At 39.9% G+C, this 26,084-nt stretch overlaps 2 protein-coding genes and 1 long non-coding RNA gene across 3 annotated transcripts; 1 reads left to right on the top strand and 2 right to left on the bottom strand.

The window, feature by feature from the left end:
• The first annotated feature begins 913 nt into the window (after positions 1–913).
• On the top strand, positions 914–2,386 carry LOC103429867 (uncharacterized). Its single transcript, XR_528687.4, has 2 exons — positions 914–1,539; positions 1,633–2,386. It is a non-coding gene; the product is annotated as an uncharacterized lncRNA (long non-coding RNA).
• A 16,876-nt stretch (positions 2,387–19,262) lies between these two features.
• LOC103447596 (phenylalanine N-monooxygenase CYP79D16-like) lies at positions 19,263–21,719 on the bottom strand. Its single transcript, XM_029088153.2, has 2 exons — positions 20,685–21,719; positions 19,263–20,103 (listed from the first exon to the last, which is right to left on the bottom strand). The coding sequence occupies exons 1-2, from the start codon at positions 21,657–21,659 to the stop codon at positions 19,471–19,473; spliced, it is 1,608 nt and encodes a 535-aa protein (XP_028943986.1). The 5' UTR covers positions 21,660–21,719; the 3' UTR covers positions 19,263–19,470.
• A 2,418-nt stretch (positions 21,720–24,137) lies between these two features.
• LOC114819601 (uncharacterized mitochondrial protein AtMg00810-like) lies at positions 24,138–25,310 on the bottom strand. The gene has a single exon (XM_029088815.1). The coding sequence runs from the start codon at positions 25,308–25,310 to the stop codon at positions 24,138–24,140; it is 1,173 nt and encodes a 390-aa protein (XP_028944648.1).
• Positions 25,311–26,084: the final 774 nt, after the last annotated feature.

Raw genomic sequence — 26,084 nt, 5'->3', positions numbered from 1 at the left:
AAGAGGCAGCAATGTACTTCTGGCCCTTGAGTCAAACAGTATGCTAAAACAGAATGGTGACCCAAAAACATGAATTCATGGAAGTTCAAGCTCGAGTTGAGAGTTCTAAACCTTTGTTCACTTTCCACTATACAAACACCTTAGAGTTATTATTCAGGTAATTTAGATAAAAGAAGGTCTACTACATAAAACATAAAGTGTGCTTATTATAGAGGTCCATTTTTTTGTCCTCTGTAGCATTGTCTACTGCATAGCCTATAAAGGAATTTATTTAGCTTTGTCTACCACATAAAATGTGTTTGTTATGGCTAGATGGACTTATAAGTTATTTTGGGGTTGATGTAAACCAAGTGGAGGTTCATTATGATAGACAAATTGCTAGTATCTTGGAGGTTCAGCATGATAGACATTGTAGTTAAAGTACACATAATTCTTCAAAGGTAATGTTAGAGAGATTATTTTTTCAAACCATATTTTTTTAACCACATAATGTAATTGTTGACGGTTTGGTCTTTAAAAAGAAATTAAATTATGAATTCTTATTTTATTGCCACATCATGTGATTTACGAAATGTAGTTTAAAGAGATGGTCTCCCAAGCATTTTTCTTTTTCAAAAGATTGCAACTAAGAACAACTCCGTTGATATGTTTGTTGACTAAGATTGTTGGTGCGAAGTTTAAGCATTACTTGAACTTTTGGCTCACATTTTTCATAGGTTTGGCTACATGTCCATTTTGACATATTGTATTTTTCCATGATAATGTTAGAGTGCAATTGACCTTGTAGTATTAACAACAACAAAAAAAATGAAGCTTGCGAGAGATTGGTTTGGTTTCAGTTGTTCTTTTAAGAATTTAGAAATGTTTATGATGATTTATTATATATATATATATATATATATATATATTTTTTTTTTTTAATTTTTTAATAGCGATAGGATAATTACACTATATTCATCGAAATTACAAGGAATGAGGCTCAAACATGGGGCAGACTAGGGCTAGGCAAACGGGTACATGACCCACGGGTCGAGGTGGGTATTGTTGATTCGGGATGGGTTCGGGGCAGGGCCAAATTTGGTAGAGACAAAACGTGGCGGGGCGGGTAGAGGGTATCTATAAGGGCAGGACGATTCCATAATTTTAGAATGCTGGGCCCCGAACCGACCCGTTCACAATTTCTTTACCTTTTCAATTCTCTTCCCCCACTCCCAGATTTCCCCTACTTTCTTTCTGTGTTCTCGTTGTCTTCTCCCTCCCACCCCTTGAAATGCGTCGACATCATAGAAGCTCCAGATCGGAGAAGACGATGGGCTTAACTCGGCTGCTGACCACCCAATCTGGTCCGACTCGGCCGGTTATGCATCACTCTTGACTCGATCGACGACCTCATCGCCACAATCCAGGACTGGACTGCCATGGCCGACGACAAGTTTATCGGCTTCGAGAATCCTGAACCATCAACACGAGAAGACAACACCAAGAGTTCAAGTTGGTCAACATGTCTGTGTTTATTGTGAATCTCCTTTGTGTGCACTGGTGAGCGAATAATTTGACGATTCGAACGTTTCTTTTCCTATTCTTACTCATCTGCTAATCAATTTTGATGAGTAACTGACAATTGGGTAACAGTGGCCTGGCCCTGGGTTTATTAAACCATCGACATCACCGAAGCAACAGGTTCCCAAAAGCAGCAGCCGCAAAAAATTACGTTTGGGGAACGACAATAGGATTAAGGCATTTTTCTTCAATCCCAACAAAGAACCCATCCCCAAAGAATCGCTTAAGGTTCTTGTTTCACCACTACTACTACGGCTGAAGAAATCTAGAAGAAGTGGTGCCAATATTTTCTCCCAAATCACTTCACCGGAGAAGAAGAATAAAATGTTGTGGGATTCATGATAGAAATTGGGTAATAATTCATAGATTACCCGTGCATAATTTGGTTGAATGATGTTTGGAATCTATGTGTTGTTGATTTATCTGATACTTTGGATCTTGGTCTACGCGTTTGTATGGTTCTCTTTTATTTGCCGAGGAACACAACCTTCAGGCTTCAGTTCGTTCCTTTTTGTGCCGAGGACCCATGGACCTGGGGGTTAGGTCCGGTTCCAAAATTTGAAATCCCATTACTCGTCTCGACCCATCCCATTGTTTTCATACAGGTCCAGTCCTGTCCCTCCAAATTTGGGCCTAACTCGTGCCCAGCCGTAGGGCAGACACTAGAGCCTCTAGTCAACTCCAGTACACCCATGTCTGCAATTTTCTTATTATTTTGGAGATTGTTAAATATTTGCTTGATTTCTATTGGGCTTTCTAACTGAGTGTATCCAATAGGAAGTGGAGATTGTTAAATATTAGCTTGTTATATATCCTATCTTTTGAATTGGCTATTGCTTTTTTGGGCTTGTGAAGGTCTCAAAATGGTCAAGCTTTGCACACCCTGTATATTAGGTTAATTTTGCGTACATGGAAGCCTAAGGGCCTAGCAGAAGGTAGGTAAGTTTTTGCCCCACAAATTAACCAAAGGCTAAATGCTAAATGAAAAAAAGATCTGGATTGGTGTGCTTTAACTTCATTTCATATGCTGCATCATACAAGATATGGATTCCAATTGACTTATAAGCAATCTTGGATGATGGAGTAGTTTCCTTCTCAAATTCGACCTGTTTTCTCATAGATTATCCATTTTTTTTTCATTTATCAACAAAGCAGAGGCCAGAGAGTCGGAGACTAAGGTTCTGTCACTAGATTAACAATCTATCTGCTTTTTTCAAAACACTACATCTATTCAGAGGGAACGTGAATGACTAAATCGATGAGTGTTGATGGGCAACTTCATTCAACTGCTAGGAAGATTCATTCGTTAGAAATTATGTGGATTTAGGAAGAACCTAGCTAGTTGGTTATCTCCTATACTTTTCTCAGATGTAAGCTCCTTTGAGTAATGAAATCATGCTAAAAAGAAACGAACCCAATCGTATCATTGTTTTATTTACACTAAGCCTCAAGGAGGCGTTTGGTCTACAGGAATGGACTTGAGAATACCTTTTGCAAAATAGGTTTTCATTTTTTAGATATAAAAACGGGTGAAAGATACGTTCGGTAGACTGTTTTGTGAAAATATACTTGGAAAAGGAAGAACGCGGAAAACAATATTTACCCTAAGTTTTGTAGAACATCAAATTGATGTTTTCTCTGTTTTACAAAAATAGTTTTTTTTTTTAATAATAGAGAAAAAAAAGATACATTATAAAACAAAGTTAGAGTCTTAATAATAAAAAAAATCTTGTATACCACTACTATCATCACCAATGCTGCCACCACCACCACAGCAACATTCTCCATCGTCTCACCATCCTGCCACCACTACCACAACCACCATTTTTTGACACCACCACCTCCCACCACCGTCGCCACTACCATATCCTCAACCAACATCATGCTCACCACCATGGCCACTACCATATCCTCAACGAACATCACTCTTGCCACCATAGCCACCACCACCTTCACTGTCTCACCATCGCCGCAACTAAAATTACCATCACCATCTCAGCATGACCACCACAACTTGTACCTCCGTTGTCACCATTACTGTCATGCCTCGATCCTGACATACATCCAGGATCGATATGTGACAACATCTAGTATCCGTATATCTAGCATACCCCACCTCTGGGATATGAATAAAGCACCACTCAAGGTCCAAATGGCGTAGTAATTTTTCATATACTTTTTGGCTGCATCTAACCTCTTCGTTAGACTGCCTACGTACTCTCAATAGGGATCAAGCCATTCGTAGTTCACCATTCGTCAAACTCTTATCTTTTCGTAAAATACTTCTAGCAAAAGTCATAGAGTACCACACTACACATCAACCTTACGCCAAACAACAATTACCACCTTCCCATGCACGCATGTAAGCCATTCTCACATAGATGCTTTCCAATTCATCCATCATATAAATCACTGTGCTTCACATAACACCGCAATTCAGAGTATGTAACAAATCCAAGAACCAACGAAGCACAATATTATTCTCAAGTCACAATGATCAACTAATCTAATCATAATAATCTCAATCATACCCAACGTTCTTCCACAATCACGTCAATTAATCAATTCCATAAATCAAAGATGCCCAATATTAACATCTAACTACATTAATCAATCAATGAAATAACATATAATTTCCCAAATTTAATTAATGAACTCTATATAATTCCCTACTTGGATTATAAGTAAAAAACATGGTAATTCTAATTTATCTTCACAAGGTCTATTATGGGTAATTCTCACTCATTCGAATCTAGGGTTCTAGACTAACCTTATGGAAATGAGCAAGAGCAAGGATTTCGGACCACTCAACAGAATCCAACAAAACTATGATCACTTATTTCATATGTACCAAGTACAACTAATCCTTATCACCCCTAATAGTCCCCCAACGCGGATATACCAAGCAGGACTGTATCCTAACTCTAGGTAGTGATCACCCAACGCAGATATACCAAGCATGACCATTCCTAGAATGCGTATGGTCCCCCAACACGGATATACCAAGCATAACTATATGCATAGTCTAATAACATAGGCAGTGATCACCCAATGCGGATATACCAAGCATGGTCACCCCTAACAGTCCCCCGACATGGATATACCAAGCATGATCACTCTTAGAATGTGTATGGTCCCCCAACGCGGATATACCAAGCATGATCACCCCTGAAATACGTATGGTCCCCCAACGTGGATATACCAAGCAAGACCATCCATGTACCACTGCTACATGGTGCAGTAAATTCAACACACAACCTATCAATATCTCAACCCCTATGAGTTATAACGTAGTCACCTACACCATCAACTTCTCATGGCCACCAACTAATATGTCCCACAAGTATATAAGTTCTACAGAATACTTCTAATATGATTCTAAGATCGCATTGTCATAAAATAATTATACACATCATTCACATGACTAAAATAATAATTAAACCCACATATATCACAACCATCATCAGTACACAAGCCAAATCATATTTAATAAACATGGGTCTTTGTCTAAATATATAAAATCACATTTCAATAAAAATCACATTATAAACCAAGTTATATTCACGAATGATACCAATATAAGAAATCAAGGTAATAATCATATCACCTATGTTCAAGTCACTCTCTAACCAATGTAGGCCCACTAGACTTCACTTAAGTCTCCCGTAGTACTAATTTTAGTATTTAGAACGTTTCGAGACATGTTGACCAAATTCTTTCAAATTTTGGGTGGAGTTGCTTTCCTCTTAGTAAGATGACTATGAAATTGTGGGGATCAAGACCTATGCTGAGGGAAATAAAGAAACATCAAGTATGGGAATACTTCGCATAATTAATCACTTTGACAGGCCAAAGCCTATAATCAAAAGGAGATGACATTCCTTTGTGAGGGTTCTAGACCCATGACCATTTGAAAGTAGGCTAAAGGATGAAAGTCAAGAAGTGCTTTGCCTAGAACTAAATAGTGAGGCATTAAAGCCTAAGAAGATAGATAGAATTTATCTCTTAACCGTTTCCTACTCTTTAAAGTATAAACTATGGTCGATTTAACGATAAGATTAAAATTAACCAAAATTATGGAAGAATTATGGGTTAGCTTACCTATCTTTGAGATATGAGATTTACTTAAGAAGAATGAAAAAGTAATTTGTTTACTGAAAAGAACAATCGAGATGTCATATATTGCAATGAGTAATTTTCCAGGTATGAAAAAGTTAGAGACATTCTTGTAAATACTTTAAATGTGGGGGAAGTCTACTTTCCAAGTGTTAGCAAATTGTTGAATAAGTCCTAACATATGTTTTGCAAACTTAACATTCGAAAACAACTACTTTCATATGAAATAAAATTTCATAAAATGGAGTGTGCACACCTAAGAGATAATTAATCAACCTAAGTGGTACCAATTAAAGCTAACATAACTAATAAATCAGCTAACATAACTAATAAATCAGCTGAATGGAAACCTAACTTAGTTGATTGGATATCTCATGGTCTAAATTAAATAGGCCAACTAATTGGGCATAATTTAAAGAACTTAACACACTATACCTCATTCATATGATGGAAGGAGTGTGTTGTTGTTGACCCTAAAAACTACCAAGCCTACGTGGCGCGCATGCCAAGTAACTAATGAGCTAACTACGTCCTTCGGTTGTGAGCGGGGCATGCCAACTCGTCAGCCAAGCTCGGCCGGTGAGTAAAATTTGTTGATGTCGCGTTGGGTGCACTGCTGACTTCTGTGTCTTGCGATTGCGGCCGAGGAATGAACAATTCTCGACCTTTGGGTTCTAGAGCCTGAAGACAAGGCTGCTATTTCTACGAAGTTCACGGGCTGTCGGCATCGGATTTGATCACGGTGCTAGTGTTCGTAAGAGTGAACTCATGCTGAATCGATACTAGGGTATAATGGCACAAATACTCAAAGCAGATATAAGTCTTGATGGTGAATGTGGTTCGGCCGTCAGAATGCCAAACTCTAAATCCTATTTGCGAGTATCCAATCATAAAATAACTCGGCATTCAACATGCCGAGCCTAATAAGCTGTAACACCTCACTTTACCGAGAAGGCTAATGAGAAGACCTCTGCCAATAAAGACTCGAAAGTCCTTCTCGACCGAGACTTAGATAGTTAACCAGCCGACCTCGACGCAGTGCTGTTTATGCCAACTGAAGGTGTTCCGAGATCGGCTGATTCTACGGTGACAGTGCCGTTTATGTCAACTAAAGATATCACCGGTTGCCTCTACAGTGCTGTTTATCCAAACTGAAGATGTGTTGGCGGAAAAAAAGAAAAGAAAAATCTCAAGGTTGTTGAGAGAGTTTGCGCATGGCAGATTTATTTGTTGAAGTTGGAGGGGTTTTCAATAATGCACAGCCTCATCTATTTATAGCAGCAGACCATCCTTTAATCGAGTTAAAACCATACTGGGATTAGGACTCCTCATTCCAATCCAATTCTATCTTGGCCAATCCTACTTTCATTAGGACTCTGAACTCAACCTTTTATTAGACTGTATTCATCTCCAGGTTGTCAGCGTCCTTATCCTGCTGAGACTCCTTATTGCATTAGGATCTAATTACATGTCCATACATCTCGTGATAAAACTCGGCCGACTTTGACTAAACGGCCCATGAACTAAACAACCCACTTCCGGGCCGAGAATAATTCCCACCTCGGCCTAAACTAATATTTTGAGCCCAAACATTGCCCCCTCGGTTCTGAGGTCTTCAGCCTGAAATCTCTGGCTGATTTCTGACCTTAAAGAAGTGAACCTAAACTCCAAATATTCCATATCCTAATATGCATTTATGAAGCATGATTACACGATCTTAATCCTGTCAACCATTTCACCACGTGGCGCCTTCTAACACGACTGCCCCTTAATAATAACGTCTGAGGTGTGCAGCTTACTGAACCGTCGTATCATGAACCTGCCCCCAAACGAAACCATGCCACCTCGATCCGCAAACTTTTAAATACCCTCGAAATTGTGCGAACACTGAAACGTCATTTCTCCATAAAACTCGCCGCCACACGTCAACATGCGTCTTCAAACCACGAAAACCTCTGTCCTTTCACCTGGATTCTCTGAATATTCACAAGGATAAGAGAATTCTCCGGCCGATTTTACCCTTTATTTGAATTTCAAAACGATTGATCTTCATTCAAGGCGCCTATAAATACCTCTGTCTTCTTCATTTGAATTTTACGCCTCCAAAATTCCTGAATTTTTAATGCTATTTTCCTTCATATCCCTAGAAAAAACTCAGCATTCTCTACTCGGAAAACTTCAAAACCTTTTCCAATGGCCTCCTTCACCTCCAAACTCTCCAAGGAATGCAACAAATGTGAGAAGATCATCGACCGATGCTCAATCAAGACTATACGCTTTGAAAGCGATATGAGCACCACCCACCAGATCCTTGGCCCACTTTTCAAGGAGGCAGTGCCAACATCCATCACCGGACTTTTCAAAGTCGAATGCCTAAAATATTTACTGCAAGGGTTTGAATGGTCGAAATGGGATTTAACAAGACCCCAAGGCTCTTGGCCCTCAACCACTACAACCTTGGCAGCCTGGGTTGCTCGAATGGAAAAGATCTTAGGCGAACAATAGAAGGCCCTAGGCATTTACGACGCCATTCATTTTTCATCTGTGGATATCGTCATGGACAAGGAGCTTCTCATCGCCGCCTCAAGCTTCTGGTGCTCGGCCACCAACACCATGATCCTCCATTTCGGCCCTGTTGGTCTCACCATCTTCGACGTTACTGCTATCTTGGGGACTTCCCCTTCTGGCATCCCAATCGACACTGCCTTCTCTGGGTACCAGTCGAACCTCAACCTGAAGACGCTCTTTGACAAACGGGCCCTAAAAACGCTGAGCGGAGAAGGTCAAGCACCCTCGAAAGAAGAAGTTCAAAAACTTCACAAGAAATTTTTCAACTACAACACCGTCTACCTCCACTTTGCTGGCCGAGGAGAGGAAAACCTACGGGAAGGAGAACACGAAGCTTTCCTCTTTTACTGGTATAACAAATTTGTTTGTTGTACCAAGTCCAACAAATGTTTGGTCGAAAACATGCCGGTAGCAGAAACCCTGGCTAGCGGTCACACCCTGGCACTTAGCCCAGCCATTCTCGCCAATTTCCTACGCTGTTTGGCCGAGATGACTTTCCACAAGATCGACTCGCACCAGAACGGCCCCCTCTGGGTCTTCCAACTATGGCTGCAAGTCTACTTTGTCACCATTCGGCCAGAGATTGCTAACTTCTCGCCTATTGAAGCGCTCGGTCTCCAATTGGCCTATCGACCATTGTCCCCTCACAAGGCCGAATAAGTGTTCAAGTATTTCTTTAACCTCGATGTTCTTTTCGACGACGAGTTCTTGATCTGCCGTCGTCGAGAATACCCTCCATCGATCAAACTCCCTTCATCAGCATGGAATGCAGACGAAGACGCTGATCTCCGTCAATCCTGGGGATCGTTCATGCTTACATACGACCTTCCTCTCGGCTGTGACGCTCACCGAGCAAGCTGGGAGGTATACCACCCAAACTTTACTGCCCGACAGCTTGGCTATCTCCAAGGTTGCCCGATACCTCTTCTCACCTCTTGCTCTCTCCTGAGCCGAGGACGGGTCTCTGGTTCCTTGGAGAAAGAATGCAAGAACGTCAAAACGGAGTTTCAGGAATGATGCCAGAAGCTCTGCCTTCGACTGATTGTTCCAAAATCTCTTAGCACTGACACTTTCGGTGATTGGTGGGAAGAGTATACCTAAGACTTTCTGGTCGAAGAAGTCATCAACAAGATCTTTAGAGACCGACCCAACAAAGTTCCTGCTCCCCAACCTAAAGAAACGACCCAAGGTATATGGCTACCTTTTACCTTAGTTTTTTTTTCACCATTTTTTCAAATTTTTTTTTATTTATTGACTTGGTTTCACTTTCTTAGGTAGCCAAGCGCCGAAAAAGGTAGAAGTGGTGGCTTCAGCCGCGGCCAAGAAAAAATTGATTCATTCCTCCAAGCCAAGCAAACGACCTTGTCAAGAAACTGAAACGGCAGGTGCAGCTCATCGTCCTTCAAAACATGTCAAAAAATTGGCAAAGAAAGGGGAACGAAAAATTCATGTTGTCTCTAGCCAGACGACAGGAACGACCACTCCTGATGCTTCTCCTTCTATCCCTGTCGTACGCACCTTAATGGTCGTGCAACTAGCTCCAACTGGCTAGGTATTTGAAGCTCGACCCGACCCTCAAGTCGTGGTCGAACCAGCAGCTGCCTCGCTGGTCGAGGAACCGACAGCTCAGACGCCGGCCGAGCCAGCTATTTCTCCGCTAGTCGAGGAAACGGTAACTCCGGAGCCGGTTGTTGCCGCTGTCTTGGAGGATGTGACCCCAGTGGCGAAGAAAACTCCCTCCAAGAATCCAAGATGATCAGCAATCATCTTGGAGAAGGTATAATTATGCGGTTGGTAATTTCCTTCTTTCAATAAATTCAAAATTGCTAACAACTTTTATTCTAGGACGATGAGAGTGACGAAAGTCCGCTGGAGCGTCGCCCTCGACCAACTAATCCCATTCTCACCAATCCTCCTCATGTGGTTGAAGCGATCGACCAGGTTGACCCTCTTGTAGCCGATCATGGAAAAGGTCTTGCCGTAGATCCTGAAGCAACGACGGAAATGCCGATTCATTCATAGGATCAAAACCTCGGCATCCTTCCTCAAGAAGCTACTTCTGCCTACATAAGCACCCTTATCGTTGTTCTTTCAATCAATCTTCTGCCTTAGAATTCTAAACCAGAAAAAATATTAACTGTCAGGTGGCCACGTTCTCATTTCATCAAAAAATTTACGCGCTGAAGGGCGTTATCTATATCTCCTAGCCACCTCAGTGGCCGTCAAATGTAGATAACCTTTATCGGTCGTGTGAATTGAGAAGCAGCCTAAAACACTGAGCTCGGCCATTAAGCTCTCTAGGTTCGAGCAATGAACCAGGAGACATGGCCGAAGTCTCCTATTGGCAGGTTTAAAATAACTTCTCTGCTATATCCTTTTTTTTACTCTCTTTTGCCTAAATTTTCTTCATGTGCAGCCTTCATGAGAGGTCGAACTCGACGCTCTTCTTTCGAACACTTCGGGAGCAGTCGGTCATTCGGCGGCTACAACCGGGCCATCTGTATCGACGGTCGAGTCGAACATCCTGGTTAAACTCCAAGAGCTCCTGTCTCTCTCAGCTTCACGAGTCCTCGAATGCAAAGGTCTCGACTCTGTGGGGAAATGCCTGAACGATCTTGCAGCTAAGGGTCAATTGAGCACCGAAACTGTCACTCGAGCATCTTCCATCCTGGAACGAACTCGAGAATACTTCAATGTCTTTGAACGAGCACTTCGTGTTAAAGATGACTTGAAAATCGCAACGGTTGCTCAGGAGGCCCTTCATCCAAAGATCGAAGTGTTGAAGGCGAGAAAAGAGACACTGGCTGACCTCGACCGCCAGATTGCCGAACTCCAATACCAAAGGTCGGTAATTATCTCCGAGCTTGTAAAGGAATTTGAATCAAGTGGTAAGTCTTGCTTAACTGAATATGTGGCTTGCGTGAAACGTACCGAGCAACTGAAGATGGATAAGAGGAATCAGCAAGCTGAGATCACCATGGGCGAGGTGAGGTGGTTGGAGTTAAAGGCCGTTCTTGAATCTCTCATTCTTTCATCACCATAGCGTCATCTAGTTGTAAACTGATCGACTAACTTATGTAACCTGTGAATTTTTAATGAAATTAATTTTTATTCTTGCGTCTCCCAAGTAGTCAGATAGTATTTCTTTAAAAATTTCCCATTGATTAGTAGCTTGTGAATTGCGCCGGTTCGATCTTTGAGGTGATATGCCCCTTTGTCGAGGACTTTATGGACGATGAACGGTCCTTCCCAATTTGGTGACCATTTGCCTAACCTAGGATCTTTAATTCCCATAGGCAATACCGTTTGCCAAACTAATTCTCCCTTGGCGAATGTTTTCTGTCTAACTCGTTGTTTAAAGGCTCGCTCGGTAATCTTTTTCTATGCTACTAGTAAGTCATAAGCGTCAAGTCGCGCCTCCTCCAAATCCTCTAACTCTTGTCTCATGGACTGACTGTATTCGGCGCTAAACAAACTACTTTGTTCAATTATTTGCAACGAATTTATGCTTAACTCGAAGCATCGCATCGTGCTCATAGGTTAACGCGTACGTGGTCGTTCCAGTTACCAATCTGAGTGAAGTCTGATACGCCCATAGAGCCTTGTTTAGCTTTAAATGCCACATGCCAGGCATTTCCTTTATTATTTTCTCAAGAATTCCAATCAAAACCTTATTGCTTGCTTCAGCCTGCCCATTTCCTTGTGGATAATATGGCGTAGACTGTTCAAGCTGAATTTTTAAGCTTGCCGTATACTCCTTGAACCTTTCAGCTGTAAAGATTATGCCATTATTAGTTATGATCGTTTCTGGCATGCCAAATCTGGTCACAATGTGTTCTTCCACAAAGTTGCAAACCTCTTTGGATGTTTATTCGACATATGATTTTGCTTCGACCCACTTAATGAAGTAATCGGTTGCCACAAGTATCCATGCATGCTTGGCAGACCTATAAGATGGTGTAATTTTCCCGATTATGTCCATAGCCCATCCTTTAAATGGTCATGGCTTAGTGACCGAGTGTAATGCCTCGGCCAGGACCCTTTGTATATGACCATAAATCTGGCACTGTACACAACCTTATGCGAACTTGATATAATCCTTCAATATACTCGGCCAAAAATAGCCGTGTCGTCGAAGCAACCACCGCATATTCCGTCCGGATTGATAAGCTCCACACATTCCTTCATGAACTTCTGTGATTGCTTGAGAAGCCTTTTGGGGGCCGAGGCATAACAATAATAGACCATCTTCACCTTTTCGGTATAGTTCGTTTTGATATACGACATGGTTCGTGGCATGAATCCTTGTCTTGCGGTCGTGTTTGCCATTTGGATTATCAAGATACCGTATAATGGACTTCCTCCAGTCATCTGGTATTACCTTGACATCACAAACGTCTATAGGGTCTTAACGTTCCAATAACGAAGGCAATGACATGACTCGTGTGCGTATCACGTTATCGGGTCGAATGACTTGCTGATTAACCAAGGCCGGGTACGATCATTACAACACAGGTATTTCCCAGCCTAGCTTGCCCCCCCAAGAGTTGCGCTCCAGATGCGATTTGAGCCAATTCGTCCGCGTCAGTGTTATGAATTCAGGAAATGTGTTCAAATGTAATACAGTTGAAGGACTCGGCCAAATAGCTGGCAACCATGTGGTAGGGTGCCAGAGTGCAACTCATGCATTGAAAAAAACCATTAAGTTAGTTAATTACAAGTTCAGAATAGCCGAAGATGAGGGCACGGGTCACCCGTAAGTCATGAAGGACGCCAAGGCCGATTACAAGGGCTTCGTATTCGGCCTGATTATTGGTATAATCAAAATCAAGCTTTAAAGAAAAATACCAACGATCGTGGGTTGGGGATTGAATAACTATCCCAACACCGACCGAAGCGAAAGTACTAGAACCATCAAAGTACATTATCCAGTAATTATCACGTTTTTCCACCATGCCTATTTCGACGTTGTTCTCTCCGAAGCCATATGGGGAAGGTTATTGGGCGAGGAAATCAACCAGGGCTTGGCCTTTGACAGCCTTATGAGGCACATATTGCAAGCTAAATTCGGATAACGCCATTGTTCACTTCCCAATTCGGCCTTTCACTATTGGCCGAGTGAGCATGTAGTGAATGACGTTAGTCTGGGCGATAACTTGTGTGACCGACAAGAGCATGTCATGCTTAATTTTTGATGCAGCAAAAAATAATACAAGGCAAAGTTTCTTGACGGCGGAATAATTGATCTTTGGTGGATTGAGATGCCGACTAAGGTAAAAAATGGCATGTTCGCACCCAGCATCATTGTCTTGAGCAAGGAGGAAACCAATAGACTTTTCGGCCGCGGAGATGTATAACTTAAGGGGTTTGCCTCGACAAGGTGGCATAAGAACGATTGGGGTCGTGAGAGAAACCTTGATTTGTGTAAAAGTCGCTTGATGTTCACTCCGCCACTCGAAATGGTCAGAATCCTTGAGCTTTAAAAGTGTAGAAAAGGCTCGCATTTTCCCTGCCAAATTAGCAATGAATCAGCGAAGGAAATTAATCTTGCCGACCAACGATTGTAGTTGTTTTTTTGTCGTAGAGGGTGGGGCATCGATGATTGCATATGCTTTATTCTCGTCGACCTCAATCCCACGGTGATGCATGAGGAATCCTAAAAAATTACCGGCTGACACACCGAAGGTACATTTGGCAGGATTCATTTTGAGGTTGTGCTGGCGCATGCGTAGGAAAGCTTGTCTGAGATCATCCATATATATTTACCGACGTTTTTGATTTGATGACAAGATCGTCAATGTAAACTTCGACGATGGTTCCAATTAAATCATGAAATATGGCATTCATTGCTCGTTAGTACGTGGCTCCAGCGTTCTTGAGGTCGAATGGCATGACAACTCATTCGTATGTGCCGAGTGCCCCCAGGCAACGAAAAGTGGTCTTGTGAACATCAGCTTCGGCGATGAAAATCTGGTTGTAATCGGCATGTCCATCCATAAAAGATAATATTGCATGATTTACCACGGTGTCGATTAACAAATCTGAAAACGGCATGGGATACTCATCTTTCGGAGTTGCCAGATTTAGATTGCTTAAATCGATACAAATACGTAACGCACCACTTTTCTTTAAAACAGGGACGATATTGGTCAACTATTCGACGTATCGAGCTGTCCGAATGAACCCAGCTTTCAGGAGTCGAACAAGTTCATCCTTGATGCCGAGTTGTACTTCGGTTGAGAATCGTCAAGGTGGTTGATGGAATGGTTTACACCCAGATTTAATGCGTAACTCATGTTCAACGAGCGTTCGATCCAAACCAGGCATCTCATGATAGCTCCAAGCAAAACAATCTTTAGACTCCAGAAGTAAGGCACAAAGTTCGGCTTTCATAGGTTGGGGTAGCAAAGCACTAATGAATAAAGGTCGTTGGTCATCGGCCATCCCAACATTAATTTCCTGCAAAGGATCTTTGACTTGGGGCCGACTATCTTCCAGTTCGGCTGGAGCAGCTCGAACGTTATCGAACGACAGAGACGGACTATTTTCTTCTTTGACAAGAAACTCCACTAAGTTTACACCTGAATTGGGATGCTTTGATATGGCGTACCAATGGGCCAGCAGTCGTTCTATGGTTGATGAAACCGCGGCCCGACGCCTTTCGTGTTCAGATTCAGACATCATTGTTGGTCATCAGATTGGCCAACCCAAGTCTCACCAAATCCTGGTGCACAGTCTCGACACCTACCTCAATGGTCTTTTATACTGATATCCGAGTCGGCCGTCCTTCCTCATTAAAGCCTTGGAGAGTGATGTATCCGACGTGATCATCATAGTATCGAGCCTGAATCATATTCGCCGTAAACGGTTGATTATCGACCGGGTGAACTAAAACTGATTCATCGTCCCAGAAGACAATGACTTGGTATAACGACGAAGGAATACATCCTGTTTGATGGATCTAATCATGGCCGAGTAGTGCATTATACTCATTTTTGGAATTGATTATAAAAAATACGGTCATGTGGTTACGACCGACACGTTCACTTCGAGGGGAATCACAACCTTTGTCTGAGACTTGTCTCCGACAAAGCTACTCATGGTTGCCCTGGACGGGATGAGTTCGTCGTTGGAACGTCGTAGTGCTTACATGATGGATACGGGCATGATGTTGACTATTGCGTCGCAATCGACGAACACTTTGGAAACCGGGTATCCTTCAATATAAGCCGTAACATACAACGGCTTCAGATGCTGAAGGGCATTGGTAGATGAGTGGGGAAACAACTCAGCGAGGGCGGCTTTAAGTTGAGCTTGTTTGCCCTCTGGTTCGTCCTCCTCGACGGTGACAAAGTCCACTTGCGTTGCTTCCTCAGCTTCCACATCACCATCCAAGAAATTTGGTTGAAAACTCTATTAAGTGTCCCGGAGCTCTTGGCCGGAAGTTTGGGCAATTTTCAAAGCTTCGTAACTTAATCGTTTCTTAACCAAATTCGACCCATAATATATCAAAATGAAGATAGGAAAGTATAGAATAAGATTATACCTATTTGGAAGCCCAATGGTTGCCGAAAATGGTCGGAAAATAGCATCAAAGTTGACTGGTCCGAGGGAAAACTGGAAAACTCGTCGGAAACTGGGTAAACTTTAAACGTTCATAACTTCTTCAATGCTCAACGAAATTAAGTCATTCAAAAATGAAAATCATACTTCTTGATGATACGAAGATAATAGTACCTTTTTGACGGCTAACTCGCTATGGTTTGGCCGAAAAACAGCTCGAAAAATGGCTGTCTTAGCCACTTTTGAGCCATTTTTCGGCCAAACCACGACGAGTTAGCCATCCAAAAAGGTACCATTCTCTTCGTATCGTCGAGAAGTATGATTTTTGTTTTTGAATCACTTGATGTTGTTGAGTATTGAATAAGTTATGAACGTTTAAAGTTTACCCAGTTTCCGACGAGTTTTCCAGTTTTCCCTCGGACCAGTCAACTTTAAGGCTATTTTCTAACCATCTTGGGTAACCATTGGGCTTCCAAATCAATATAATCTTATTCTACACTTTCCTATCTTCATTTTGATATATTATGGGTCGAATTTGGTTAAGAAACGATTGAGTTACGAAGTTTTGAAAATTACCCAAACTTCCGGCCAAGAGCTCCGGGACACTTAACGGAGTTTTTAACGGAATGACCAAAGTGATGTATGGTGGACAATCTCAGGGACCACTTCTATTGATTTGAAATCTCAGGGACCAAAATGAGGAGTTATGCAAATCTCAGAGACCATTTTAGCTAAAAAACCTAAATTCAATAGACATTAACTAACACAAAAATAAGCTAGAATTTTCTCTAAAAATTTTGTGCGTTGACTAAGTCTAAATCAAAAAGGTCAATTTGTTGTTAGCTCATTTTTGGTTGAATGTGGAGAAATTATAGAGTGATACCGTATCACCACGTCAACGGTGATACTTCTACCCAAAATCTGACATATATACAACTTATTTACAGTTGGATTAAATATCTATTTAATTCTTAAAACATAAAAAATTTAAAAGAGGAAAATGAAAAAAAATTCAGCAACCATGGCTGCCGGCGTTGGCGCCATATTTTAGAATCGGGAGACTGTTCTCGAGTCCCGATCGGACGGCAAAAAATCAAACCTTCAGATGCAAAAGTAGAGGAACCAAAATCAAACCTTCATATGCAAAAGTACAGAAACCAAAATCAAACATCGTGTTTTTGAATCAAACAACAACCTCTGAAGGAAATCAATAGACGACATGGGTTTCCGTCCGGGTGCAGCCTCGGCGGGTCTAGCAAAGGTCTCGTCCATGGCGAACAAGTGTGCGAGGGTCAATGCATCAGAGAAGTAATGTTATTCATACCATGTTTTTGTACCACATTTTCATACCACCTTAGGTGGCATTTGATGTGGATAACCACATCATTTGAATTAATCAGATTTTTAAATTTAATTTATTATTTAATAAACTAATAATTAAGAAAAACTAGTTAATTAAATTATGATTGTGGTATACGAGGAGTCTTTCTCCTTCCTTTCCTTAGGTTTTGTAAAATTTTCAAATGATGTGGTTGTCCACATCAGATGCCACCTAAGGTGGTAGAGAAATGTGGTAGAGAAAGAAGAAAGAGAGTGTAGGGTAGGAGGAAGAATGCGAGTTTGCCGCAGTTTTGGTTTCCTTTAATTTCATTTTTATGTTAATTTTAAGTTTTAAGTCTAGTTGTATAATAATTGAACACATGTTAAATTTTAAATGGAAGTATCATATACTGATGTGATAGTACTGTACAACATAATAATTTCTCCTGAATGTATTTGGGCCATGAAGAAAAATAAGGCTTACTCTTAGGCAAATCTATTTTTATTTACATAATCGCACGATTTTGGCCCACTAACTTCTAAGCACAATCTAGGATCTTATCTTAGCACTCGGACGACCAGCTCATTTCACCTCAACCCGTTAAAAGGCTCAGACATGGTGCTCCCCGAAGCACGTCTACCATGCGGACAACTAAACCTGAAAATATCTCACCTCCTTAAATGTCAATGAACAAATTGTCTGACAGGTTGATGTTACTGCAATAATTCGTGCGAAACTCCATAGGACAAAGCTGAAGGCCACCAATCACAAATTGCAGTAAGTGATAGCCAAATGGCCGATCTACCCTTGCTCAACGATAAGATCCATATTGCTCCTTCTCAACTGTCTATAATAGAGGCAGAGGCCTTCAAGCTTAGACCTTCATTAAATTAAATCTATAAGATCATACCAGACCTTGAGTGGTTATTCAATCAACCTAACTTCTCTCCAGCGCAAACTCAATTGCTCTTCAGCAAAACCTTTAGCTATTTAGCTACAATCTCAAAGCCTTTCTTTGAAGCAAATAATGCCTATAATCCCTAAGATCGAATTTTTTTTACAGCTTTGACCCCGTGGTATGATTCGGTTGAGATGCAATTCCAACCACCCCGATCACTATTTGGTGGAATGTTTTCCATTTGAGTCTAGTTAGATACCAGTGATATCAGCTGTCTATTAATTAACATGGCCTAAATCTTTCTGGAGCTTACTACTTTACATTTTCAAGTCTATTTGCTTTTTAAGTCATGTAGCTCGGCTCATCAGCCTAAATTTACTTTTGTAAACGTTAGTAATCTTGACTTCATCATGAAATTATTACATTCAATTTCTCGTTTTAATTTCTATTATAATTTCATTTACTTTCTAGGAAAATACACGCAAAATCACGTTGAAGTGTAACTCTTTGTTCACTCGCGGCATGAAAAAAAAAAAAAAAATTAACCTAACCAAACTAACGTTCCTCTTGGTGCACAATTATTTGGTTAAGAAGTTAGTTTTCTTCGCAACTCTCATACACACTCAAACACAATCAGTCTGTTGGCAAACCTTCAATAATGGCACACCTACTTTCTTTTTCTCTCGAGCCATCCCGTGGCACTGAGACCAGAAGCCATACTCGCGACAAATGCATGTCAAATCCAGTTTAGGCTCTCTCCGAGTTTCGACACCAAAATAATGTTTTACTGTCTCATCTCACCTTTCTCGTTCTCTCACTTTCTATCCGTCTCTCTCTGATTCTTAGAAGCCATCTCTCTGTTGCATCAATTCAAGAATAATTTATGAGCTAAAAAAGCTGGACTTTAACAAGGTCTCAGATATATAGGTTGGAGACGAGCAAGCTTAATCGAAGTCTCTGAACGGCAACAGGCCTTTCAAACTCTTAAACTCATACTCATCTCCACATTTATGAAATGGTAACTTAATTACAATTTGGAACATCTTCGGTGATTTTCTTGAACACTTTATGAGGAAAAAAAGATAGAACTGAAAGGAGCATAATATCCTTTTTTTTATGGCAACGATAGGAGGAGCATAATATTCTTAAGAAAATGGAATGCACACGTGACTAATAATTTTAACACAAAAAAAGTATATGCCACATTGCTACATGGAGCATAGTCTATGTGACACATTAAAAGAACTGAAATACTCAGCGATAAATTTGCACACCCCTATAAGTACTTTAGGTGGATATTTGTGCAAACACCCATTACATAGTAAATATTATATAACATTATTTAGTTTAATACAAGATGGTATAAGATTTGTACCACTTATTTAAGCCTAATCAAATCTTGCATGCATGCCTAGGGAAACTGATTCTCTTGACCCAATTCAAATCATTTCGTTTGGTAAACATGAGCAGGCAAACGTGGCTTTGCATATGCAAGCAGTGGCTTCGCGAGTGAGAGATCGTTTGTTGACTCGGTGAGTTCGATGGTTGACTCAGTGGGTGGCACGTGCCATGTAAACCCATGAAGAAGCCTAGCAAACAGCATTACGGTCATGGCAGTGCCGAGTGTACTCGCTACGCAGCCCCGCATCCCCGTGCTGAACGAAATGAACCGCAATTCCGACTCGGTGAGCACCACCCCGGACCCGTCGTCCTTTAGGTGCCGCTCCGGCTTGAACTTGAGAGGCTCGTCCCAAACTTTAGGGTTGCGGCCCAGTCCGACTCGGCTGAGAATCACGTGGCTACCCTTGGGGATGAAGTAATCTCCGACGGTTGTGTCGGCCATAGACACGTGAGGTACATTGAACGGTGCCACCGGGTGGAGGCGGAAGGCTTCTCTGGCGCATGCCTTTACGAAGTTGAGCTGCGACAAATCCGACTCTTGAACTTGTCTGTTCTTTCCGACCACAGCATCAAGTTCTTGTGTTGCTTTCTCAAAGAGTTCAGGTTGATTTATCATCTCTGCAATTGCCCATTCAGCAGCATTTGAGGGATTGTCCACTGCTGCTATTGTTAGTTCCTGTATCCACACAACAAGTATACATGTTAATTTCTTGATCATTAATTGGTACTGACAAAGAAAAATGGCAGAAGATGCATATTGATCATTTCAGTTTAGTCGTATGGAGGAAAAAGAAAAGAGCTTAAATGATGTGTTGAGAATGAATTTCACGTTAATGGAAGGAAATACCTTGCATGGTGAAGTAGTTTTTGATGCATAGATTACACGAGAATTAGTAACAACACTTAAGAGTATTATAGTATTTCTATGGAGACTAAATTTGCATATAAAATATTGTAAACTAAATGACATGAAAATTGTTGATTAAATTATTATTTTAGCGTTGATAAACGTGTTCATTCATATTGGTGATACATCATTTAGTTTGCAATTTTTTTCTACAAATTTAGTCTTCCTAGCATTATCATATCGTATTACACAACTATTTTTGTGTTTATTGTACTGTTATTGACGCATTTGCGATTCATTTACATTCTTAGCAATATTTATCTATACATGCATTTACACCTAATAGTTATAAGAACATGCACGTAATACATATGAAAATATAATAATTGAGAGAGATAATAAGAGCTTACACTGAATTGAGCTTTGATTTCTTCCAGAGACAGTAAGGGTTCGCCATTCTTATCTTTCAGAGAGATAAGAATGTCAAGCAAGTCGTGTGCCTCCTTGTTATTGCCAAGTTTCTGATGTTCACAAACCCTCTCTTCGATTAAGGGGTCTTGGTATTTTGTTGTATCTCTTATGGCATCCTTGATAATCTTCTCATGGCCATCCAAGTCAAGCCCTCTCAAGCATGGAATGTAATCGGATACAGAAAATGAATAGATGTAGTTAAGTATTGTAAATACATTTTCTAAATACTTTTGTTCCTCCAAACCAGGCCCACCATCCTCCATTTCCTCCCCAAAGTACCTCTTGTTGAGAACCATTTTCTTAATCACATTTGCACAATAATGTTGAGTGGCAAGTCTCAAATTTACAATGCCACCACCTTCATTGTTGTTGCACTGGTTGTACACATACTTGACGATGTGATCGGCCTCTTCAACCCTTTTGTCCGTGAGCCACTTGTGCCTCATTGGAGTAAGCAATTCGCTTGTTATTACCTTCCTCATTTTCTTCCATTGTTCTCCGAAGGGCACCAGAGCCGCAGTTTTGTATCCCTTGGTGACAAGAAAAGTGGAAATGATACGCGGACGCGACGCGAAGATTGCGTCCTGCTTCTTTAAGATTTCGCGGCTGAGTTGAGGGCAAGTGATGGGAATCACATTCGTGTTCCCAAGACGGATGCATGCAATTTCAGTGTTCATTTCGTCCATCATCTTGTGTATCCACCGGAATGTGGGCTTGTTAGCCAGCAATTCAGGGAGGTTGCCGACAATAGGCCATGGTTTTAGGCATTTTGGAGTGGGAGGAAGTGGATAGTTTGGCTTGAATACTTTGCTATCGTTTTTATTGTCGCTTTGATGCCAAAAACGTTTGATCAGAAAACGAATAATGAAGGTGACTAGCAAGCACAATGAGAGAAAGCCAACGTTGGGTTCCATCACTGCACTAGGAAAGGGTTTTGACTCTTGTTTTTTTCTTGTTTTCTTTTTGAGGTAGGATTTGATGGTAGTGATTTAAAAAGTTCGCGGTGCCTGTAAATATATATAGGCATGGAGAAACTGTTAATGCAAACAAAAACACGTGAAATCTAAAATAGTGTTGTTGAGTACCAGACCTACCGGTTGTCCCTGGTGGTTTGTTATTCTTTGAGTGTTTGAAAATGCGACCGGCCACAAAACCAAACAACAAAAATATGGTGAATTTTGTCATTGTCACATTAGGGTTATCTAGCGAGCAACCAATTCAAGATTCAATGTATATATGTGACATTCTCCTAACATTTAGGAATTTCTAATCAACTGTTTGAAAATGCGACCGGCCACAAAACCAAACAACAAAAATATGGTGAATTTTGTCATTGTCACATTAGGGTTATCTAGTGAGAAACCAATTCAAGATTCAATGTAGGGGTTTTTGAACATTAGTCCTTGCAAAAGATTAAAATTTTAAAAAAACCTGGTGCTAGATTAAATATTCAATTTAATCCCTTGAGTGTACTTTTATCAAAATTTACATTCAATTTTTGTTATTTAATGTGTATTTTTATTTAATCTTTCCATATTAAATTTTAATTTTATTAATATGCACATATTTAGTTTTTTTAATTAGAAATGAACATAAATGAGAAAATATTAAAAGAAATTTGTGATACAAAAATATATAAATACATAATTAAGTATACATAAATGACTGCGCTAAATATATAAAATTGACTTTTTTGTACCGAAATATTTGTACCTACATGATTGTACCGAAATATATTATAATGAACCTAAATGTATGCACCGAAATGTATTATATTGAATTAATGTACCTAAATGTCAATACCGAAATGTATGTACCAAAATGTACATACCTAAATGTCAATACCGAAATGTATGTACCTAAATATCAATACCAAAATGTATGTACCTAAATTTATTTACCAAAATATAATATATTGAATTAATGTACCTAAAAGTCAATACTCAAATGTGTGTACCAAAATGTATGTAACGAAATGCATTATATTGAATCAATGTAACTATATGTTTGTACCGATGGATATACCGAAATATTCAAATGTATTAATGTACCTAAATGAAGAACATATAAAATTGTTATCGGAATATATATTATAAAAAAATTAGTTGCCTAAATGTAGACATTAAAATATATTATGATGAATGAAATAAAAATTAAATTTAAATGTAATTAATACATAAAAATAAAAATAAAAAAGATAAATAAAACATCAAAATATAACTAATAAATGATATGATTAAATGTACTAGGGACTAAAATTGGATTTTGATCTTACACAGGGTTATAATCTAAAACTCATCTTTTTTAAGGATTAAAATGAAGTTTTCTATTCAATGTATATATGTGACATTCTCCTAACATTTAGGAATTTCTAATCAATGCATTAGCTAGTTATCATCTAATTTTTGGTCCAAACAAAAGAAGATATTAATATCTAATGTGTTTTTGGTTATTTCAACAAATATTACCCGTGAGAATTCAAGTAATTCTCTTAAATGTGAACCATCTTGTGCATTCACTTAACTCATATGATCCATATAACTTATAAGACTTATGAATTAAATTGCACTTTTTTCAGTACACGTGATATTGGAAGAGAAGCGATTCGAACTTGAGACTTCAAGTGCAAGTAAGAATGCTCTTAACCAACTAAACTATAAACTCCTTGTAAATAAACTATTAAAAACAAGACGTTAGTCATTAGTTTTTCAACCACAAAGTATCACTTCAAAGCTTGTGATCTCTAGACTGTTGTATGATATCAGGCCATTATGCAGTCTGAGGAAGTGCCGCTTTGTAAGGATAAGATACACTCCTGCATTGGTTTCTTTCAATAATAAAAAGAAGCTTATAAAGTGTGGGATCGATGCCAATCATACCCATCTTACAAAATAAATACATTAACAGTTTAAAAGTTAATTGAGCTATTTTTTGTTGTTGGACACTTCTGTTTCTTTCACACTCTACTTTTCGTCTTGATTCTATTGCTATTTTATTTGTAACTTGTAAAGTTTTTCACAGTACTTTGAATGAGTATGATATATATATATATATATATATATATATATATATATATATATATATATATTAGGTAATTTGAGTTTGATATTTATAATATTAGTGCTAGTGTGAGCTCAATGTAAACTATTGTATAATATTGCTAAAGATAGCTTTACAGAGAAAGAGAGAAGAAGAAAGGAGAATCAAGAGTTTAGACAGAGAAGAGAATTTTAGAAATGTATTATCTTTCTTGTTAGTTACAAAATGATCGTTACAAAGCTTATATAGTTTGCATTTGTAGCTTACACTCTAAGCTACACTATAACAAACTTTAACTAACTTTGTAATCTCTTGACACATGTCTAATTCACAGCCATAGGATCTTCATACTCCTAACATCCCCCCTCAAGCTCAGGAGCAGAGAAATGCAGCCTGAGATTGGCACAATGAGTCCGAAAAAGAGGGGCAGAGAGACCTTTGGTAAGGATATCTGCAAACTGCTCAGTTGAAGACACAAAGTGCACCTGTAGTTGTTGTGCTGCTACCCTTTCACGAACAAAATGAACATCAACCTCAATATGTTTTGTTCGTTGATGTTGAATTGGATTGCAAGTCAAAGCTATCGCAGACAAATTGTCACAAAAGAGGAGGGGTTGCTCAGTCATTGGAATCTGTAGAAAATGCAGCAGAGACTTGAGCCAATCCAGTTCAGCAGCTGTAGTAGATAGTGTCTGATATTCAGCCTCCGTTGATGACCGAGAGACTGTGGTTTGTTTCTTAGACATCCAGGAAATAGGATTAGAACCCAAGAACACCACCATGCCCGTAGTTGACCGTCGATCATTACGGTCTCCAGCCCAATCTGCATCACTATATGCAGTTATATCAAGAGATCCTCGGACATAGTGAATACCACAGCCTCGAGTAGCCTTTAGATACCTGAGGATCCGTTTCACAGCCAAAAAATGAGATTCCATCGGTCTTTGCATAAATTGACAGACCTGATGCACAGCAAAAGCAATGTCCGGTCTAGTAAACGTCAAGTATTGTAGGGCACCAACCAAGCTCCTATACAAGGAAGGATTATTGTACGGCTTACCATCATCGATGAGTAGTCTATTGTTTGGCAAACATGGAGTAGCACAGGGTTTAGAGAGAAGCATGTTCGACTTAGTTAAAAGGTCAGTTACATACTTGTCTTGGGAAAGAAACATGCCATCCATATTCTGCACAATTTGAATCTCCAGAAAATAGTGAAGGGGTCCTAAATCTTTGATTTCAAACTCCTTAGCAAGAGATTGAATAACTTCAATGATAGCTTGCATAGCACTCCCTGTTATGATTATGTCATCCACATATAAAAGCAGGATCACCACAGAATGATCAACAGTTTTTACAAACAAGGATGAATCGGCATATGTAGACTTGAACTCTAAAGATGGTAGAAAAGTCGTGAACCTCTCATTCCAGGCCCATGGTGCCTGTTTTAAACCGTAGAGTGATTTATGTAACCTGCACACATAATCTTCATGCTTTGGATCAACAAACCCAGGTGGCTGTGTCATATAGACTTCTTTTTGCAATATGCCATGGAGGAAGGCATTCTTCACATCCAATTGTCTCAAAGTCCAGCCAAAATGTGCAGATAAAGCCAAGACTAATCTCACTGTTGTTGGTTTAACAACAGGACGAAAAGTCTCGCCATAATCAATGCCCTCTTCTTAACTAAAGCCTTTTGCCACCAGCCGTGCCTTATATCTCCCAATTGAACCATCAACATTCGTTTTGATCTTATACACCTACTTACACCCAACTAAGTTCTTGTGTTGAGGCAATGGAACCAATGACCATGTACCTTGATTATGGAGAGCAACAATCTCATCTTTCATAGCATCATACCAAACTGGAGATTTGAGTGCAGATTTATATGTTGCAGGTTCCACTTGAGTCAAATCCACACCTCAATTTTCATGAACAACAGCAAGGAAAGCGATTTTCTTCACAATCTCACTCTTTGACCGTGTCTGCATTGGATGTAAATTAACTGGAGGAATAAAGAGAACCACTTGTAGTTGATCAGGTTGGAATTCAGGTACCACAGGGAGTGTAGAGGATAAGGGCTGTGTTGTTGATGAAACAATGAATTGACCATCCAATGAACCGTCTGGACTAGAGCTTGAAACTGTACTTGGGACTGTAGAAGAATCTGCTGAAGAGTGATGTAGACCAGTATTTGGCATAACACTAGATATAGAAGCTGAATCTAATGGTATAGAACCTGATGATGAACTCGAAGTTGAGGGGGAAGATGACTGTGGAACCACAAGAACATTATTTTG

The sequence above is a fragment of the Malus domestica genome, chromosome 11, assembly GCF_042453785.1.
Source record: "Malus domestica chromosome 11, GDT2T_hap1".
Taxonomy (NCBI): domain Eukaryota; kingdom Viridiplantae; phylum Streptophyta; class Magnoliopsida; order Rosales; family Rosaceae; genus Malus; species Malus domestica.
The sequence above is the reverse complement of the archived record's forward strand: the minus strand, read 5'-3'. Positions and strand labels throughout refer to the sequence as shown.

Excerpts from the sequence above, each read along its gene's own strand:
- LOC114819601 (XM_029088815.1), bottom strand. The coding sequence starts at position 25,310 with ATGACACAGCCACCTGGGTTTGTTGATCCAAAGCATGAAGATTATGTG.
- LOC103447596 (XM_029088153.2), bottom strand. The coding sequence starts at position 21,659 with ATGGAACCCAACGTTGGCTTTCTCTCATTGTGCTTGCTAGTCACCTTC. Across the intron at positions 20,104-20,684 it reads AAATCAAAGCTCAATTCAGT|GAACTAACAATAGCAGCAGT; the intron begins GTAAGCTCTTAT and ends GTGTGGATACAG.